General features: G+C 41.0%; 2 protein-coding genes across 4 annotated transcripts in view; one reads left to right on the forward strand and one right to left on the reverse strand.

Moving 5' to 3' along the window:
* Positions 1–21,813, reverse strand: part of pitpnc1a (phosphatidylinositol transfer protein cytoplasmic 1a) — a 328,993-nt gene that overhangs the window by 303,543 nt on the left and 3,637 nt on the right. The window contains exons 2-4 of the mRNA XM_063030617.1: positions 17,476–17,570; positions 15,630–15,756; positions 12,255–12,941 (exon numbers count right to left, since the gene is read on the reverse strand). Of these exons, the coding sequence (XP_062886687.1) occupies positions 12,255–12,302 (48 nt within the window). The 5' untranslated portion in view covers positions 12,303–12,941; positions 15,630–15,756; positions 17,476–17,570. The remainder of the gene's footprint in view (positions 1–12,254; positions 12,942–15,629; positions 15,757–17,475; positions 17,571–21,813) is intronic.
* psmd12 (proteasome 26S subunit, non-ATPase 12) overlaps positions 21,166–21,813 on the forward strand; it is a 39,137-nt gene continuing 38,489 nt past the window's right edge. For 2 of the 3 annotated variants that reach the window (XM_063030614.1, XM_063030616.1), the window contains exon 1: positions 21,557–21,705. Coding sequence is in view for 1 of the 3 variants with exons in the window: in XM_063030613.1 (XP_062886683.1) it covers positions 21,601–21,705 (105 nt within the window). In the remaining 2 variants the exon portion in view is untranslated. Of the gene's footprint in view, positions 21,706–21,813 lie in introns of all 3 variants that reach the window. The other variant, XM_063030613.1, reaches the window with a different exon arrangement.

Genomic DNA, 21,813 nt, shown 5'->3' on the forward strand with positions numbered 1-21,813 from the left:
GTCGTCGATGTAGCGAAGGAAAAGTGGGGGACAGATACCAGAATAGGCACGGAACATAGATTGTTCCACAAAGCCAACAAAAAGGCAGGCTTAGCTGGGACCCATACGGGTGCCCACAGCTACACCTTTAGTTTGGAGGAAGTGGGAGGAGCCAAAGGAGAAATTATTAAGAGTAAGGACTAATTCCGCTAGACAGAGCAGAGTGGTGGTAGAGGAGAACTGATTAGGTCTGGAATCCAAAAAGCATAGAGCTTCTCCCACTTCCTCCCACCTCCTCCTCTCAAAGCTCTACGCTTCTTTTCATTCTGGGACGAGGGAGATGTCTTTCTTTTTTAAAGAAAGGGGCTTCCCTTCCTCCACTATCAACTCTGCTCTTAAACGCATCTCCCCCATTTCATGTACATCTGCTCTCACTCCATCCTCCCGCCACCCCACCAGGAATAGGGTTCCCCTAGTCCTCACCTACCACCCCACCAGCCTCCGGGTCCAACATATTACTCTCCGTAACCTCCACCACCTCCACGGGATCCCACCACTAAGCACATCTTTCCCTCCCCCCCCCTGCATTCCGCAGGGATCGCTCCCTACACAACTCCCTTGTCCATTCGTTCCCCCCCATCCCTCCCCACTGATCTCCCTCCTGGCACTTAACTGTGTAAGCGGAACAAGTGCTACACATGCCCTTACACTTCCTCCCTTACCACCATTCAGGGCCCCAAACAGTCCTTCCAGGTGAGGCAATACTTCACCTGTGAGTCGACTGGGGTGATATACTGCGTCCGGTACTCCCGATGTGGCCTTCTATATATTGGCGAGACCCGACGCAGACTGGGAGACCGCTTTGCTGAACATCTACGCTCTGTCTGCCAGAGAAAGCAGGATCTCCCAGTGGCCACACATATTAATTCCACATCCCATTCCCATTCTGACATGTCTATCCACGGCCTCCTCTACTGTAAAGATGAAGCCACTCTCAGGTTGGAGGAACAACACCTTATATTCCATCTGGGTAGCCTCCAACCTGATGGCATGAACATCGACTTCTCTAACTTCTGCTAAGGCCCCACCTCCCCCTTGTACCCCATCTGTTACTTATTTTTATGCACACATTCTTTCTCTCACTCTCCTTTTTCTCCCTCTCTCCCTCTGAATATACCTCTTGCCCATCCTCTGGGTTCCCCCCCCCCCACCGTCTTTCTTCCCGGACCTCCTGTCCCATGATCCTCTCGTATCCCCTTTTGCCTATCACCTGTCCAGCTCTTGGCTCTATCCCTCCCCCTCCTGTCTTCTCCTATCATTTTGGATCTCCCCCTCCCCCTCCAACTTTCAAATCCCTTACTCACTCTTCCTTCAGTTAGTCCTGACGAAGGGTCTCGGCCTGAAACGTCGACTGCACCTCTTCGTACAGATGCTGCCTGGCCTGCTGCGTTCACCAGCAACTTTGATGTGTGTTGCTTGAATTTCCAGCATCTGCAGAATTCCTGTTGTTTGCTAATTAATTCAAGTTACTTTTATTTCAGAAACACCTTCCAGCTATCCAATTATCACCCTGAATAAACTGTATTTTATATTTACAGTATTTCAGGAATTTTGTAACAATGTTTCAAGGGCCTAGCATTTGTCCTTATACTTGAAGCCAGTCTGAAGACAAAGAATTGAATTACAAATTTACCACATAGTGTACAGAAGAAAATTTCCCAAATTCCAGTTACCTCAGATATAACTTCTCCTGAATTTAAATCACATGTGCTTTAGAATTATTTCACAACTTGCCCTGAACCCATCTTAACTTTCTATTTTAAAAATACATTGCCACAATGTATCTGATACCTGTTTAATGCAACATTTTCCATTTTAATTAGGGCCATGCATTTTACAAATAAAAACAAATCTCTTTCCTTCCCCCACATCACTAAAACTCTTGCTGACAAATACTGTACGATATGGCAAAGCGGCAAATGTAAGAACACAGATCTGTAAAACAGAGTAAATTGCCAGACGCTTCGAACATGCAGATACTTTTCATTGTTATGACTAATTTATTTGCAATCTTACAGGTGAAGAAAATTACTGCGTTTATCTGGAATCTTTTAAAATAACTGGAAAGATTACTTTTTTGCCAAAATCCATCACATTTCAAACAGCAAACTGCATCAAAAGGGGATAAAAAAAAGAAAAACTCAAACCTTTTTTAAAAAAATCATAACATTTAGGTATCTTGGTCAATGACACCAATTAACCATCAGAATGTAGATTAAAAGCACATCATCACTCACAACCAAAATCAAAGAGATTAAAAAAATCAAGACATATAAAGTTGCAAATAATTTGTACCAGTACAGCCATTCCTAGAAATCAGAGGCAATTCTATAAACTAAATCTACATAAACTATATGACGTAAATATGAGTTATAACAGAATAAAGATGACCAGCCTTTTTTAGGCAGCCATAAGTAAATCTCAAAATAGAATTGCTTACTTAAATTAAAGCTTTGTTCATACAAACATTTATCTCACAGCTCATTTCCTTAAAAGCCCATAGCTTGTTCAGCATTTTTCTAATTTTATACAAACAGTCATTGATCTTTAAACTGCCAAATGAGACATAACGTTGTGTACTGATTAATAGCTCTTTTAACTAAATGGATAAGTACAGTACTATTCTTTATTAACTGGATTTATCAAAATAGACAACCCGAATTCAGCCACAATTGTGATTAGCTGTCTACCTCCACTTTGAAGCTGTTTTCAAATGTTATGATACAGATATTGATATTTGAATTCAATGGTATTTTATCACCTATTTGCAGAAATTTAAAATATGAATTGCAGTTCAATTAACAAAATGTCAATGTATCAATATTTACACTCTCAAAAAAGGATTGAAGTTTGTAAATATAATGAAATATACTTACTGAATTTCCCGGTGAATTATGGCATTGCAGCAGCTTGCATTATAATTTGATAATGCTCTGCATGAGTGTAATGAGATTTATTTTCATCTTCACTGAGGGGAATCTGATAAAGTACATTTACCATTTGAAATCCACCCAATTTTCACTTCATTGATTTTAATGGAGTATAAAGTTCAACTTGATAACAAGCTCCACCATACTATTCCACTGAAACCTAAAGTGCCCAGTTGGAATATTAGTTATCCACTGGATGGCTGAATACATGAATTGGTACAAAATTTTTTTTAATTCATTTATCACTGGCATCACTTATTTCCCATACAATTCATACAAACTGCATTTTGTTACAAGTTTTGTATCAGTTCTTTGTTGGGGCAAAAAAATTGGAGTAAATCATTATATTTTGAGGTAAATTCTGGACAGAATTAGGGTTTCAATATCTACAGATACTCAGTATACCAAAAATATATTTCTGCAGCTCTTTAGAAGTAACTTAATCCTATACAGATGCAAATAAAATAGGAAACACATTATCTACTTAGACTCTGTTTAAACAATCTATCATAATAGTAGGCTGCTGATTCTAGGTGAGTGTTTGTTGCTATGTACATTTCCAATGAGGTCCCTGACTCCTGTCTGTAAAATGGTTTGGGAACAAAAAAAAGCTATTCCATCTTTCAAGAAAATAGAATGTAAGTAAACAGCTATGAATACATTACTTAAGTACAGAGTTAAAACAAATAAATCCTTCTATATCAAATCTAAACCATAACAATAGCAGCACTCTAAATATATTTAAGATTTAATTTTAATCATATGGGCATCAATAGCAAGAGCAGCATTTATTGTCCCACTCCAATTGCTCTCAATAAGGTGGCAGTGAGCTACTTCCTTGACCTGCAACACTGCTTCTGATGAAGGTACTCCTAGAAAACTGCCGGGGAGGGAGTTGCAGGATTTAGACCCAAAGATAAAGGAATGACAACATGCTTATATGCTGATGGTGTATGATTGTGAAAAGGAACCAGCAAGTGACCCTATTTGCCTATAGCTCTTCTCCTTGGTAGAAGTCACCACCGAGACAAAATGCCCAAGGTGAGAACAGTTAAAATTGCTGGGTGACATACTGAAATCACAGTATACCAAATGTGGTGCAGCCGATGGAATGCCACTGAGGAAGTGGGAAAGTAACTTAAGTTGGCTTAGCATAGCAAGGCCTTCTCTAAACTGCACCCTAAACCTAGAGTAATAGAATCATTATAGCATGGGATGTCACCATTTGACCCATTAAGCCCATGCTAGCTTTCTGGAAAACCAATACAATCGGTCCAGTTCCTCATTCATTTTCCATGTACACAATATTTTCTCCCTCAAATATCAATCCACCTTCCTTTTGAGAACCACGATCAGATCTCCTGCCACCACTCTTTAAAGCAGTGAATTCCATAAGATAATCACTCACTACTTCATCAGTTCCCCCTCACACACATTACATTTGGTTCTTTTGCAAATCTTTTGCTGGTGCAGAGGCTCAAATATACAGGATCAAAAGAGACTGCAGAGGATTGTAGATTTAACTAACTCCATCACTCTTAACCTTTTCCACTACTGAGGACATCTTCAAGAGGTGGTACGACAAGAAACCTGCATCCATCACCAAGGAGCCTCGCCATCTTGGACATGCCCTCTTCTCACTACTGTCATTAGGGAGGAGGTACAGGAGACTGAAAACCCACACTCAATGATTCAGAAACAGCTTCTTCCTCTCAGATTTTTGAATGATCCATAAATACTTATTACTGGGTTTATAGTTTATTATCCTTTTTTTTGCAAGATGGTGACAAGATGGTGATCATCATTTTTGGTCTCTCTGGGCATTAGCATCACTGGCTTAACAAACTTACTGTATGTTCTTTCAGTAATTAAATGTGGCATTTTTGCTTGCCAAGCAGAAGTGGTATTGATATTACATAGGTTGTCATCCTTTCATTCAAGCTTATGCTGGAAGTGGAGATGATAATGCAATTTTCTGCGTGGTAATTTCCGCCAGTGTCTTGAAAAACCCTATAGTGTCCTGTTGTGATGGTCCAATATTCAAAGAGAAGCAATTATGTTTCACATAATTCCTCAGTTTCACTAAGCACTTTGTCTGCTATATGGGTGTCAAAAAAAAAACCTACACTTGAGGGAACCCCAAAATTTGATAATAGTTATTCCATTCCTTCAAAGAGAAAAAAAACAAAAACTGCTCCAGCATGAAGAGGCAAACACCAGGAAATCTGCAGATGCTGAAAATTCAAGCAACACACACACAAAATGCTGGTGGAATGCAGCAGGCCAGGCAGCATTTATAGGAAGAGGTACAGTCGACGTTTCAGGCCAAGACCTTTCGTCGGGACTAGACGAATGGTCTCGGCCCGAAACGTCGACTGTACCTCTTCCTATAGATGCTGCCTGGCCTGCTGCGTTCCACCAGCATTTTGTGTGTGTTGCCAGCATGAAGAGTTTCAGTCACCTCCCCACCCCTCTCCTACCTGACAAACTACAATAAAGATTTTTGATGAATCAGCCTTTACATTTACAGACTGGAAATGACATTAAACAATCTTGAATCAAACAAATATTCTGCCTTGAAATAAGCATCTGGAATAAAAATTCATTTTGTGCTATCTTGATTGCAAAATGTACAAAGTCATTAGCAGCTCAGGCTTCTGAAAGCTATACAACTCAGTAAATGCCTCACTACTGAAAAAGAAAATGAAAATGGAAGTCTGAACTATTTGAACTTTGAACGTAGTTACATCCAAGTACAAATTTGTGATTTCAAAGCCTCCTTCATATGGTCACTCAAAACCTGAGGAGAAGACAACCCCACCTTTACAAGTGTTTCTCTCCTTCCCTTTATCCAACAAAGCCATTGAAGGGCAAGAGTCAAGTACTAGAGAGTACTCCTGTGGCTGTACCCTTTGACAATAAGTACTTCTGCATGAGTACTGTTGGGGGGGTGGGGGGAGCAAGGAAACAGCCTACCTGGGGAAAGCAACAGTGGCCATGCTATGCCTCTGGCACAGTGTCCGGCCCTGTGGCTCAGAAGGGTAGGGAAAGGGAGAGGAAGGCAGTAGTGATAGAGGACTCTATAGTTAAGGGGTCAGACAGGTGATTCTGTGGATGCATTGAAGAAACTCGGATGGTAGTTTGCCTCCCAGGTGCCAGGCTCTGGGAAGTTTCAGATCACGTCCAAGATATCCTGCAGTGGGAGGGAGAACAGCCAGAGGTCGTGGTACTTATTGGTACCAATGACATAGGTAGGAAAAGGGAAGAGGTCCTGAAAAAACACTACAGGGAGTTAGGAAGGAAGTTGAGAAGCAGGACCGCAAAGGTAGTAATCTCAGGATTACTGCTTGTGTCACGCGACAGTGAGTGTAGGAATAGAATGAGGTGGAGGATAAATGTGTGGCTGAGGGATTGGAGCGGGGGCAGGGATTCAGATTTCTGGATCATTGGGACCTCTTTTGGGGCAGGTGTGACCTGTACAAAAAGGACAGGTTGCACTTGAATCCCAGGGGGACCAATATCCTGGCGGGGAGGTTTGCTAAGGCTACTGAGGAGAGTTTAAACTAGAAATGTTGTGGGGTGGGAACCGAACTGAAGAGACTGGGGAAGAGGTGGTTGGCTCACAAATAGAGAAAGCTTGGAGACAGTGTGTGAGGGAGGATAGGCAGGTGATAGAGGGGGGACATGCTCAGACAGACGGTTTGAGATGTGTCTATTTTAACACAAGGAATCTTGTGAACAAATCGCATGAGCTTAGAGCGTGGATCAGTACTTGGAGCTATGATGTGGTAGCCATTACAGAGATTTAGATGGCTCAGGGACAGGAATGGTTACTTCAAGTGCCGGGTTTTAGATGTTTCAGAAAGGACAGGGAGGGAGACAAAAGAGGTGGGGGCGTGGCACTGTTGATCAGAGATAGTGTTACGGCTGCAGAAAAGGTGGCCGTCATGGAGGGATTGTCTATGCTGTCTCTGTGGGAAGAGGTTAGGAACAAGAAGGGGTCAATAACTTTACTGGGTGTTTTTTTTTTATATAGGCTGCCCAATAGAAACAGGGATATTGAGAAGCAGAAAGGGAAACAGATCTGGAAAGGTGTAATAATAACAGTTGTCGTGGTGGGAGATGTTAATTTCCCAAATATTGATTGGCATCTCCCTACAGCAAGGGGTTTAGATGGGGTGGAGTTTGTTAGGTGTGTTCAGGAAGGTTTCTTGACACAATATGTAGATAAGCCTACAAGAGGAGATTTGGTACTTGATTTGGTATTGGGAAACGAACTTGGTCAGGTGTCAGATCTCTCAGTGGGAGTGCATTTTGGAGATAGTGATCATAATTCTATCTCCTTTACAATAGCATTGGAGAGATATAGGAACAGACAAGTTAGAAAAGCATTTAATTGGAGTAAGGGGAATTATGAGGCTATCAGGCAGGAACTTGGAAGCTTAAATTGGGAACAGATGTTCTCAGGGAAAAGTACAGAAGGAATGTGGCAAACGTTCAGGGGATATTTGTGTGGAGTTCTGCATAGGTACGTTCCAATGAGACAGGGAAGTTATGGTAGGGTACAGGAACCATGGTGTACAAAGTTTGTAATAAATCTAGTCAAGAAGAAAAGAAAAGCTTACAAAAGGGGGTTCAGAGAGCTAGGTATTGTTGGAGATCTAGAAGATTATAAGGCTAATAGGAAGGAGCTTAAGAAGGAAATTAGGAGAGACAGAAAGGGACATGAGAAGGCCTTGGCGGGCAGGATTAAGAAAAACTCCAAGGCATTCTACAAGTATGTGAAGAGCAAGAGGATAAGATGTGAAAGAATAGAACCTATCAAGTGTGACAGTGGGAAAGTGTGTATGGAACCAGAGGAAATAGCAGAGGTACTTAATGAATACTTTACTTCAGGATTCACTATGAAAAAGGATCTTGTTGATTGTAGTGATGACTTGCAGCAGGCTGAAAAACTTCAGCATGTAGATATTAAGAAAGAGGATGTGCAGGAGCTTTTGGAAAGCATCAAGTTGGATAAGTTGCCGGGACCAGATGAGGTGTACCCCAGGTTACTGTGGGAGGTGAGGGAGGAGATTGCTGAGCCTCTGGCAATGATCTTTGAATCATCAATGGGTCAGGAGAGGTTCCGGAGGATTGGAGAGTTGCAGATGTTGTTCCTTTATTCAATAAAAAGGTTAGAGATAGCCCAGGAAATTATAGACTAGTGAGTCTTCCTTCAGTTAGTCCTGACAAAGGGTCTCGGCCTGAAACGTCAACTGTACCTCTTCCTAGAGATGCTGCCTGGCCTGCTGCATTCACCAGCAACTTTGATGTCTGTTGCTTGAATTTCCAGCATCTGCAGAATTCCTCGTGTTTGAGTCTTACTTCAGTGGTTGGTAAGTTGATGGAGAAAATCCTGGGAGGCAGGATTTATGAACATTTGGAGAGGTATAATATGATTAGGAATAGTCAGCATGGCTTTGTCAAGGGCAGGTCATGCCTTACGAGACTGACTGAATTTTTTGAGGATATGACAAAACACATTGATGAAGGAAGAGCAGTAAATGTAGTGCATATGGATTTCAGCAAGGCATTTGATAAGGTACCCCATGCAAGGCTTATTGAGAAAGTAAGGAGGCGTGGGATATAAGGGGACATTGCTTTGTGGATCCAAAACTGGCTTGTCCACAGAAGGCAAAGAATGGTTGTTGGCGGGTCATATTCTGCATGGAGGTCGGTGACCAGTGGTGTGCCTCAGGGATCTGTTCTGGGACCCGTACTCTTTGTGATTTTTATAAATGACCTGGATGAGAAAGTGGAGGGACAGGTTAGTAAGTCTGCTGATGACACAAAGGTTGGAGGTGTTGTGGATAGTGTGGAGGGCTGTCAGAGGTTATAGCGGGACATTGATAGGATGCAAAACTCGGCTGAGAAGTGACAGATGGAGTTCAACCCAGATAAGTGTGAAGTGGTTCATTTTGGTAGGTCAAATATGATGGCGAAATGTAGTATTAATGTCTGTTATTTGTCAAGTAGGGGACCGTGCACAATTCTGATTTGATGGAGACAGACTTGGGAGTATGGAGGAACATCTGGAGAAACTTCTGAAATGCCTGCTTTGCTGCTGCTGTTACTGTGTGGTCCGGAATCTCTGGAGGAGAAGGCCCCAAATCCTTGGCTTTGCTTGTTTTGGTGGCCGGGTGAGATCGAAGGCGCTCGATAGAGGATGGCGCTCGGGAGACTGTATCAGAGGGGCTGGTCGGAGGCTCGAAGTTTTCAGACGGACGGACTCAGTGTTGGTTGTGTTCGGGTGCTTCCAATGCATCGGCAGTTGTCGGTGCCTGGAGGTTTATGGCAGGGAGTTTCTCCCTTTGCCGCCTGCTATCGGAGATTCCGGAGTCGATTCGACTCGACTCGGGACTTTGAGACCTTTTTTTACCGTGCCCATGGTCTGTTCTTTATCAAGTTATGGTATTGTTTTGCACTGTTGTAACTATGTGTTATAATTATGTTGTTCTGTCAGTGTTAGGTTTGTCCTGTTTTTCTGTGATATCACTCTGGAGGAACATTGTATCATTTCTTAATGCATGCATGCATTTCTAAATGACAATAAACGAGGACTGAGTATTCTTATAATCTAATCTAATGGTAAGACTCTTGATAGTATGGAGGATCAGAGGGATCTTGGGGTCTGAGTCCATAAGACACTCAAAGCAGCTGCACAGGTTGACTCTGTGGTTAAGAAAGTATAGGGTGTATTGGCCTTCATTAATTGTGGAATTGAATTTCGGAGCCAAGAGGTAATGTTGCAGCTATATAGGACCCTGGTCAGACCACACTTGGAGCACTGTGCTCAGTTCTGATTGCCTTACTACAGAAAGGATGTGAAAGCCATAGAAAGGGTGCAGAGGAGATTTACAAGGATGTTGCCTGGATTGGGGAGCATGCCTTATGAAAACAGGTTGAGTGAACTCAGCCTTTTCTCCTTGGAGCGACGGAGGATGAGAGGTGACCTAATAGAGGTGTATAAGATGACGAGAGGTATTGATCATGTGGACAGTCAGAGGCTTTTTCCTAGGGTTGAAATGGTTGCCACAAGGAGGCACAGATTTAAGGTGCTGGGGAGTAGGTACAGAGGAGATGTCAGGGGGAAGTTTTTTTATGCAGAGTGGTGAGTGCGTGGAATGGGCTGCCGGCAATGGTGATGAAGGTGGATAAGACAGGGTCTTTTCAGAGACTTTTGGATAGGTACATGGAGCTTAGAAAAATAGAGGGCTATGGGTAACCCTAGTAATTTCTAAGGTAGGGACATGTTCGGCACAACTTTATGGGCCTGAGGGCCTGTATTGTGCTGTAGGTTTTCTATGTTTCTAATCCCCATGGAATAACCATGTTAAGTACTGAAATTGTGGCTGTAGTGGTTAATTGATTGCAGGAGAAACACCACTACTGAAATCTGCAAAACAGTGGTGAATTGTATGAAAACTCTATTATGCAATAGGAAAAAAGACTACTTACAACACAAAGTGCAGTCTTGCAAGATAAAAACAGCCATCAAAATACACGTCATGAAAACATAGAATGTGCTTTATCTGGCAGAGTCCGAGATGAAGACATTTGGGGGCTTCATGATACTTATTTCAGATTGACACTTAGTAAACTAGGAGCAGTTATAAATAAATTTATTGAGAATAATAAGGCCATAACCGTACAGAACGTGACCACAGCAATAGATATCCTCCTAGCACACAGAAATGAGAGTTTTACACCTTGTCTGCTGAGTCATATCAACATAAACTCAGTGCACTGTTCACAATACCATTTAGGGTCTACTCTCAAACAGACAATTTGGTATTAATATTTGGTATGAATATTTATTTCCCTTCTAAAATATTCAGGAAAGTTTAACAAAGATTTATTTCCTTCTCAATGATTCATTTGTTTGTCTATCTAGCACAAAACCTGAAAGATATTGCCTTTACAATGATTTATTTTGTTTTATGTACTTATAGTGCACGCACATCGACAAAGAAGTGAAAAAAAGCCATTAAACTGGACAGCCTATCAATCTATTCACATATTTCCTCCACATAAGCAATCTTGTGAATTCTTCAATATTTATTCATAAAACCTTGAACACTCTGGCAAAACAAATCTTTGCAATGTGCTACACTATTAAACCTCAAGTGACATGAATCAATGCTGGCCCATAATGATAAATGGTAATTAGCATCATCACATTGATCTGAGCAGATGGATGTTTGTCCAATTATTTTGTAAGGTTCTTGGCTCAGATACATATTCCTTACTTAGAATAAATACATCTGATAAGATCTGGCACCATTCACATTGTTTTGAAGATTTGATGGCCGATTTAGTATACTTGGGGACAACCTTCCCGATTTTTTTTTAAAAAGTACAAAATAAATTGTCAAGTTATCTTGTAAAAGTTTAGAGTATTTTGTTTGAAAATTGTTTAACAAAATCTTCAAAACTAATTTATGTGTAACTTAGTCAGGGAAAAAGAATTGAAGCTAATGTCTTGTTATAGCTCGCAGCCTTAAGCACCACTTGAACTGCCGAAGAACAAGGTAAACAAGTTTCATTCCGTCGCCATCTAGTGACGGTAATGAACGGACGAATGTATTACATGCACATTTTTGTTTACCTATAAAATCCTAACACTAAAAGATGACCTTGGTTCAAATGAGCTGCAATCTATGCAGTTAAGCACCGTATCCTATAATAATAATAATAATAAAAATTCAGTAGTCACATCCGAAGAACAGGAAACTGCTTCCGACTCGAACATCTAAACAAAGGCATCGTGCACACCAAAACCAGCCTATGGTGTTAAGAAGGTAGTCCTGCTTACTCTTTCGACACCGTATTATATTATACCTCGCTAGTTATCACTTTCACCGATTTTTCTCGACTTATTTGTTTATTTTCAAATGAAGACATTGTTCATTTTTACTTGTAGTAAGACAGGGAGGCTTTCAAGTGCGAAGCCCACGGTTCGTGTACACAGAACGCAGTCATATGATTTTCGTTATGTGATAGCAATGCTTTGCAATAGAGGCATGTAAAAGCTGAAACAGATGGAACGTTTCCTAAACCTAACAAGCGACCGGAAACCGACAAACTCGATTTCATGCAAACCGACAAAATCAACTGAACCTTTAACCAGGACAATTAATAGATAAAATAGAAAACACATTTAGCTGCAATTACATTAATCAGGCACAGGTTTTGTTCGAAAAAAGACCACCATTAAATATTTATCACATAAGCTCCACTTACCTCCTCTACTGTTAGGGGCATGCAAATCCTGAACTCCTTCACCAACATAGCCCTTCCTCGAAAGACTCTTTCCCCTTCCCTTGAAACTCGTAATATGAGAAATTCTGTAGGTAGAACGGAGTCGCTGCACAACGGTTGAAGTGGGGAAATCAACCGTTAGCTTCTGAAGGTTCATGCATCAAACACAAGCAGAACGAGTCTTCGCTATCTTTGTTTGAGATCTTGTTTCAAGTTCAGATCATGTGAAGGCAGGGAGTTGGAATAGACTGAAACGACTCCTTACCGAACATTACGCGCAAGTGAGTATTGATCGACGATAGAGAAAACTGGGAAGAGAACACTTTCATTCCAGCAGAGCTATTGGCAAGACAACCTCAGAAATACACTGACCCACCAAAATGTGAATACGTTCACATTATTCTTAACGATACTGCTTGTTCTTTCAGTCTTTCCTTCCTCAGCAGAAAGCAAACACCGCTTATTTCCTGTTTCAGGAACTGTGAACTATCTCCCTTGCACAACTCAGCATATCATGCTTTTTTTAAACACCGCTATTCTTGAAGACCTTGACAGATATTGTCTCTCCGATCACTTTAACAGTTGTAGCTTCGGCACAACTCCCCGCAGCTTCCTTCAATGACGGCACCAGGAAGGCTAATGACTCCGTCCAATCGGAAATAAACTAGTCTGGAATGTGGCGAATTCAAACAAAACATATGTCATTGATACAAATCGATCTTTAAATTCTCATTTTCCACATGTGCTTTTAATCAAACAATGCATTTAGCATTTTTAATTATATTGGATAATAATGGTTTCAGGTTTGGATTCGTTCAATATATTATCGTGCTTTAAGGTTACGAGTTATAAGGCTATTGACAAGGATCAAAAATCGTTATTACGAATAATTAGTTCCGAATTGTAACAACTGTTATTAACTGCTGCACGCTTTTAAAAACACTTACACTGAATCACCTTTTAAAAAAATTACAGAAACTTTCCTGAGACTGCTTGCTGATGAGGTCAATGTGGGATTCAGATTGTGCCACAAATGGGACAGGTGATGCTTGACAGAGCAACATTTTCCATCTCAGTTTTTCTGCCCTTCTGACAAATAGACACAGAATTCTCAACGCCATACCAAATACTCCTCCTCCCTTTTGAATAAACATGGACAGGAGGCTTTCAGAACATTATCGAATGGTGTTTTTTCATTGCCTATCTGTTAATCTTTTGATCTGACGAGTCTGCAATAGACTTCTGCTACAGAAGTCGGTGTTAGGTAATACGTGTTTTCAAACATATTTTATCTCTGCTGAAGTTTGTGAATCTATTTTTGCAGTGTTCCTCTTTGTCTACAAAATCAATAATCAAACAAAGCAGTTAACAAACATCAGCCTAATTCCCTCCAACAAATTCACAGCAATCTCCCAAGACTTTTGACTCTCGGAGTCTTTTCTACCATTGATCCGATTCATGGCTGATTATAAAACCATAAAATATAGGAGCCAAATTAGGCCATTTGACCCATCAAGTCTGCTCCACCATTTCATCATGGCTGATCTATTTCCCTCTCAGCACCAACCTCCTGCGCTCTCCCCGTAACCCTTCATGCCCTGACTAATCGAGAACCTATCAACTTCTACCTTAAATATACCCAATGACTTGGCCTCCACAGCCACCTGTGGCAACAAATTCCACAGATTCACTACTCTCTGACTAAAGAAATTCCTCCTCATCTCTGCTCTAAATGGACGTCCTTCTGTTCTGAGCTTGTACCCTCTGGTTCTAGACCTCCCCACATCCACTCTATCAAGGCCTTTCAACATTTGAGAGGTTTCAATGAGATTCCCCCCCCCATTCTTCTGAATTCCAGTGAGTAAAGGTCCAGAGCTATCAAATGTTCCTCATATTGTAACTCTTTCATTCCCAGACTCATTCACGAGAACCTCCTCTGAACCCTCTTCAATGTCAACACATCCTTTCTTAGATAAGGAGCCTAAAACTGCTCACAATACTCCAAGTGAGGCCTTACCAGTGCCTTATAAAGCCTCAACATATATATCTCTGCTTAAATATTCTAGTCCTCTCAAAATAAATGCTAACATTATATTTGCCTTTCTCATCACCGACTCAACCTGCAAATTAATCTTCAAGGAATCCTGTTTGAGGACTCCCAAGGTCCTTCAACCCTCGGATTTTTGAATTTTTTCTCCATTTAGAAAATAGTCTATACTTTTATTTCTACATTAAGTGCATGACCATACACTTCCCAACACTGTTCCATCTGCCACTTCTTTGCCGATTTTTTGAATGATTTATCTCACCATCTTCCTATGCTCCACCCAAATCCCTTGAGTCCTATAATAAACAAAAATCTAGCGTTCTTAGTTTTGGATTATCTAGGTTACTGGGTCTGCACAAATCTCGGTAATAGAGTATTCTGTGTATTGGGAGAAATTTCTCCCAATTCCACTCCTGAATAGCTGACTCCTTATTCTGAGACTGTGATCCCTGCTCCTTTATTGGGGAAACACCTTTCCTGCATCCAGCATGATAAGAATTTTGTAAGTTTCAGTGAGATATCCTAGCTATTTTCTAAATTCCATAAATCACAGGCCTACTCTACACAACATCTCCTCATGGGTCAAACTTTGACAGAATGCTGCACTCCCTATATTGTATGCTTTTATTAGGGAAGAACACCAAAACTATCCATAATTAGTAATTGATTTATTATCATCACATGCTGATCATCAAGGAATAAATATTATTACCAATCCTCACTGACTGAGGTCGGATGATGAGGAAGTCAAGTATCCAGTGGCAGAGGAAGGTACAAAAACCCAGGTCTTGACACTTGATGAGTTTGGATGGGGTGACTGTGTTAAATGCTGATCTGTAGTTGATGAACTGCAGCTCAAGGCTACATGCTTAGCCTCTTCCTGCTCTGCTATCTATACATAGATGAGTGTGTGGCTAAGCACAACTCTAATGCCTATTTCATATTCACCGACGATACTATTCTTTGGACAAATCACAAATGGCCATGAGTCAACTTACCAGAGGAAGAGAATTCACCTGATTGAGTGGTGCTGCAACAACATCTTGCCCAATATTAGCAAAACTAAGGAGATGATTGTTGACTTCAGGAAGGGAAAAGAGGGTGAACATGTGCCAGTTTATATTGAAGGAGAGAGTAGCAACTTTAAATTCCTGGGCATTAACAAAGACATTAACATGGGTTTGAAGATAGTGGTGAGCATTTCTTTTGAACCTCTGGAATCAAGTTCAATTTTTAGAACTTGGCCACTGTTTATCCTTTTCTAAATACCCCTGAGACCATGGTGTGAATCATCTACCTGAAACACTTACCCCCTATGGTGTGACTTGGAAGAGAACAGGCAGAGAATCAGAAAACACACATCAAAGTTGCTGGTGAACGCAGCAGGCCAGGCAGCATCTGTAGGAAGAGGTGCAGTCGACGTTTCAGGCCGAGACCCTTCAGAAAGAGAATCAGAAAGAGGTTGAATATTACAGGAATATGTCGTGAAATTTGTTGCTTTGCAGCAGCAGTATATTGCAATACAAAACTGATCACCCAGTTTACAGGGGGGTTGGAGGTCAGTATGAGTCTAGAAGCCAAGACTCTAAGGTCAAACAGAGCAAAATCTGAAGGGCAAAGCTGCAGGTTGAAGTCCAGAGCATGGAAAGTTCAGAGATAGAGATCTGAAGATTGAAGACTGAAGGTAGAGGCCTGAAGGAGTCATGAAGTTCCAGGTCACTCAGGATCCTTGTGAGTCAGAAGTCGAGGCCTAAAGGTCAAACAGTGATCAGCAAATCCTGGGGTAAAGTCCAAAGTTAGAGGTCCAATGTCTGTAATCTGACAATATGAGGACAAGGACTGGATGCCTGAAGCCTGTTCTAGGGATGAAGCTCTGCCTGTGTATGTGGGTGCCTAGGTAGGAGGGATAGGAAAAGGACTTACTTGTTGTTCTTCTTCTTGCTGCTAGTGTTGTTCTGTGGAACATTGTGGGTAGGCTATGTTGGCACCGGAATGTGTACCAACACATTCTTGAGTATGCTGGTTTTTAACACAAATGATACATTCACCGTATGTTTCAAAGTATATGTGATAAATTGAGAAATCTGAATGTGACAATGATATTCCCATGCTCTGAATGTTTGGAGTACAGTATATTTTCCCATTTCTAATTTTATATTGCAGTGAAGGACATTGATAAATCTTTGTGACTGGGATCTAGAACCTGCCCTGAGGAACTCCAAAAATGATACTCTAAGTCTGGGATGACTATCCTACAACATCACAACCAATGTTTGTGAAAGGTGTGCCTCTTACCATTGGAGTTCAGAGTTTTACAATGTTATTCTCATTCAAACACTGTCATGATATCAAGATCACACACTTTCACCTCATTTCATGTTTTCAGGTCTCTAGTCCATATTTGGATAGAGGCTGTAATGAGGTCCAGAGCCTTGTCATCCAAAATGGCTTATCTATTGGTAAATGCTTGTTTTATTGCATGGTTAACAATACCTTTCATCATGTTGCTGATAATCAAGTGCTGACTGATCTAGGTAATTAGCAAGACTAGATTTTTTTCCCCATTTTTCTGTGAATAAGACCTATCTCACACTGCCTGAGTCGCTAGATGTTTCCTCCATTTGCTGCTTTTATTTCCTACTTCCAACATCTTTAGTTTTCCTTTTGATTTCCAGTAATTTCCAAGAACAAGGGAGGATATAAAGAATGAACGTCTGAAGATGATAATGACAGCATATTTGAAAATGGTAATGGTAAAGTTTCTGAGAAAATATATTGTTGACAATATTGGCTAACATTGATGAAATTATGGGCTGGGGGAAGCAATAATTTGCTGATAACGGGATCAAGTAAACAAGACTGGGTTAATTGGATAAGGTGAGCTTGGGCAGCATAAATCAGGCAGTGGGATGAAACCAGAGAATTAAAATCATTAACACAAGGAATTCTGCAGATGCTAAATATCCACAGCAACTCACACACAAAATGCTGAAGGAACTCAGCAGGTCAGGCAGCATCTATGTGGAGGAATAGAGTTGATGTTTCAGAAATAGAGAAGCTGAGAACATTGTATGGTATTGGATAGGGTGGTCAAGCAAGCAAAGTGACTGGCTGATGGTTTCAGTCTTTATGATATAAAAAATATTATGAACTCACATTTTTGATGATGAGAAGATATGAGCTATTTCTATATTAGTAGCTATTCCGTGTTTAGTTTATGCAGTCTTAAACTGGACTTCGTAATGGATAAACTGGAACAGAAAACAATAAAAATATTTAGCAGATCAGATAGTACTTGCAAAAAAGATAGTAATTTTTCTGGTAACAGCCTTTCGTCAGAACAAATTAACCATAACTGTTTGCAGTGTTTTGGTTTTGGAAAATGTTGTTCACAAAGCCAGGTTGGGAGTCATATATTGGGTGAAGAGTGCATGTTGATGAAGAATCTCCACAACATTGATGGGACTGTATCTTATAGATGGTAGATATGACAGCTTCCTTGGGTGTTACTGGTAGTAGTGAATATTCAGTACCGTAGGTGAAAGTAACTATGACAATCCAGCATGTTCTTAAGTATTATTAGACTTGCACACTGAGGCAAGCGGAAAATATTCCATCCCCCACTTGACATGCCTTACTAATGATGACATAGGTATGAAGTACAGTCAGAAGGTGAGTCACACACCATAGAATTCACCACTCCAGACCTATCTTGTCACCCCAGTATTTATGCAGCTTGTTGAGTTACTAGTAAACAGTGACCCCAAAAACATTGATATCAAGATTTCACCTACAATACTGCTGAATGTGAAAATAAGCGTATTAGATTTCCCTTATCTTTGAGACTATCATTGTCTGACATTTATGTGACTTGAATACTCCTGCCAGTCATGGAGCTCAATTCCAAAAGTTGTCCAGTTCTTGTTTCATGTAATTATATTCTGTTCCATTTTCAAAGGAGATGAGAACAGAATTAAACATAGTGTAAATCAGTGAACCTGCCTACTTTAGACCACGCGAGTTCCTCCAGCAACTTGTTTTTCTTTTTGCTGAATTTTAAGAGCTCCTTGACACCAATTTGATATCAAAGGCAATTACCTTCACCTCAGCTCTATAATTCAGTTCTCTTTCCATATTTGAACAAAGGTGGGAAAGAAGACTAGAATCAAATTGTTCAGGTGAAAACCAATCTGATCATCTGGAAGTGCCATTAATTAACACTGTCCATTATCCTTTCAATTGTTTGCTGATAACTCAGAGCAGGGATAATTGGGAGGATGAGATTGGTCTTTCTATGGATAGGATATACCTCTGCAATTTTCCATGTTGTCAGATGGATTCTATGGATGTAGCTGCACTGGAACAGCTTAGCTTAAGGTGCAACAAGCTCTGGACCATAGGTCTTCAGCACCACAGCCAAGATGTTGGCTTTGGTAGACTTACTTCTTTGTATCTCATAGAGCAAATAAAATTGGCTTTAGTAAAGATGTGGTCCACAGGAGAAGGCAAGGATATTATTCAATCAGTACATCAGGCTTAAGGTGGTTGCAAGTATTTCAACTATCCCTGGATACAGCAGTTCTGCTGAAGTTTGATCATGTTTTTGGCAGTTTATAACATTCTTCAGCATGCACATAGTCCTATAATGTCACGAAGTCAGTGGGGGAGGAGTGGAGAACTCATCTTTAGGTGATCTGATGGTGCTCCTTAAGTGCTCTTCCATTCTTACTAATGAATCAAGTTTATTTCCTTGGCTTAATGCTAATGATAGAGTGAGTAGTACACACTTGTTTGTGTGACAGGAAGTATGAATACATCAACCAAAGGAAACCAGTGGATGGTAATGAGCAAAAAGTTGCCTTGCTGACAGGAAATTTGGAATCAAATTACAAGACTTTTATACCAATTCCCACAGTGGAAATATTTTCTAGCAGTCGACCACGTCATTTACTGCTATCAACATCAACAATTTTTGAATACCGATAGGTATTACAAATTATGTACCATCCCTCCTATCTCACACATTTATTTCAGCCTCATTTTAATACATTTTATGTCAATAAAGACAAAACACAAACTGCCATAGTGGAGCAATCAGAGTAGTTGCCCTTTTTTGAAACCACGTTCACACAGTCATAAGTACGGATGCATAACTGGGCCCCACTGTAACATAGTGTGATACTAATACAGCTCAGGGTGTTGCCGTTCAGAGTGAAAATTACAATGTCATCTGTAAGGAGTCCGTACTTCCTCCTTTGAAATGTGTGGGGTTTCCCCAGGTGCTCTGATTTCCTCCCACAGTCCAAAGACGTACAGGTCTTTGATTAGGCTAGGGTTAAATCAATGGTTGCTGGGCAATGCAGCTCAAAGGACTATAAGGGCTTATTCCACGCTGTATCTCACTAAACAATTTATTAAAGTATATATTACCTTATAGTAATACTATAGTAGAGAAGGAAGTCATTGTATGCATTGAACTCCCAGAGAGAAATCTTGTTAAACCCGTTTTTCCTATTCTTATTTTTCTCTACCCTACCAACCAACTTTCACACAGTCCACCACCCTGAATCTGTGTTGTCATTCACCAACACGAAAGACTTCAGTTCAGTAGCCAAATTAACATACTAGCATGTCTTTGGGGTGTGGAGAAAACCAAAACACCCAGAGGAAACCAATGTGGTGACGGGCAAATTCCACACACACAGTACCAAGATCAGCGTAGAACTTGGCCCTTAAGAGTCCTGTTGCAGCAACCCTAAACGCTACACCATTGAAATTAATTATAAATTTAACTTCAGTTAAGTTTTTTTTCCACAATTACTCAAAGAAAAAGCCACAGGGCAAAGTTTTAGAACTTGAAGGAACTGAGGCAATACGTATGAGCAGATATTGATGATGTATTCTGGTGAGCTAGGTACATGCACATGCTTGGAATACACCATTCACATTTGGTTCACGGGTTCAAACCAAAAAGCATAAAAATCTACTCCACGGCCAGTTTTTCAGTTAATAATTTTAATGAAGACATTGAAAGGCAAAAAAAAGGATAATTCATGTCTTATTGAGCATTTTATACATTTGTTCATCCCATATTTTAATATCTAAATATCAGATATTGAGAAACAAATCCGAGTTGTTTTTGGGAATTATGACACCTAACCAATTATCACAGAGTGGTAATTGGACACGTTTTTGTAAAATGAATGGATTTTCAAGTCAATCTATTGACACAGTAGGTGAAAGACAGCCTGTGCCTTTAGTGAAATAATATTTTCCAAGACTGAATGGGCCCTCCTCTGCTGCAAATATCTCAACAAGCAAAATGTTACTGCATAACATAATTAGTAACATTGATCCACATGAGAATAAATCAGCGATGAAAAGTCATTGACCTGAAACGTTAACTCCGTTTCCCTCTCCAGAGACCGTCAGACCTGCTGAATATTTCCAGCATCCAGAGAATTTTGTTTTTGTCAGAAAAGTCAAGGTTGAGTGAAAGTCATTAAACCCATTGAATGTGTTAATCATTTGCCCCAGGGGGACCACAGTCATTGGTGCCTAAAATAATTGTTAATGGCATAAAATATGATCCATCTGGAATCCCGTGTGTCCCCAAAAATGAAAATAACTCAATCGATTATTTTGAGCCCAAACAACTTTTGACAGGACGCTGACACTGTCGCCTCATCAAACGGAGTTATTTTATATTTGATATCCCCTTTTAATACTAAAGTCAATTTATTAATTTATAATGGAAATTTTCACCACGCACATTTAGGAGCTTCACGGATGCCACTCCCCGGTCAAAGTCCGAGAGAGCTGCCGACTAGCCGGCGGCTGCACTGCTCCCTCAGGGCTCGGTGCCTCTCAATTTCGGGAAATGTACAGTAAATACCTCACTAAAATAAAGAAAAACTAACACAGTCACCGTTCTCCTACTCTGGATGTCGTCGCACTCGCTCCCTGACTACAGAACGGGCCATTAACGCTCCCGCTGCCGGCGACAACGCGGCGCGCGCAAACATCCTCGCGGGCGGGCGCGGGACACCAGCGCGCGCGAGCGCCAAAGGGGGCTCGCTCCTTGGCGCGCGCCGCGAGACGTCCTTCGACGTCCACCGCCAGTGACTGTACGACGCAATGACGCGCACGTCGGGGTGTCGTTGACGTCCATCGCCTGTTACTGGGTTACGGCGCCTTTGGGCCTTTCTGTGCGGTGGGGATTGCCTTGACCTTTCATTCAGAAAATATAAGAGAATAATTAGCAAGCAAGGTGCAGCGACGATGGCGGAGGCAACTGAGCGAGCCGATGGCAGGATTGTAAAAATGGAGATGGATTATAGTTCTACGGTGGACCAGCAACTCCCTGAGTACGAGAAAATGGCCCAAGTGAGTGCCTGTCATTTGTAATAGTCACTGAGTCATGCGGTTCGAGTGATCGGAGTGAATTAGGCCTTTGGAGATAGCAGGCCTCGGCTGGCTGCACAACTACACCAG

The sequence above is a fragment of the Mobula hypostoma genome, chromosome 22, assembly GCF_963921235.1.
Source record: "Mobula hypostoma chromosome 22, sMobHyp1.1, whole genome shotgun sequence".
NCBI lineage: Eukaryota > Metazoa > Chordata > Chondrichthyes > Myliobatiformes > Myliobatidae > Mobula > Mobula hypostoma.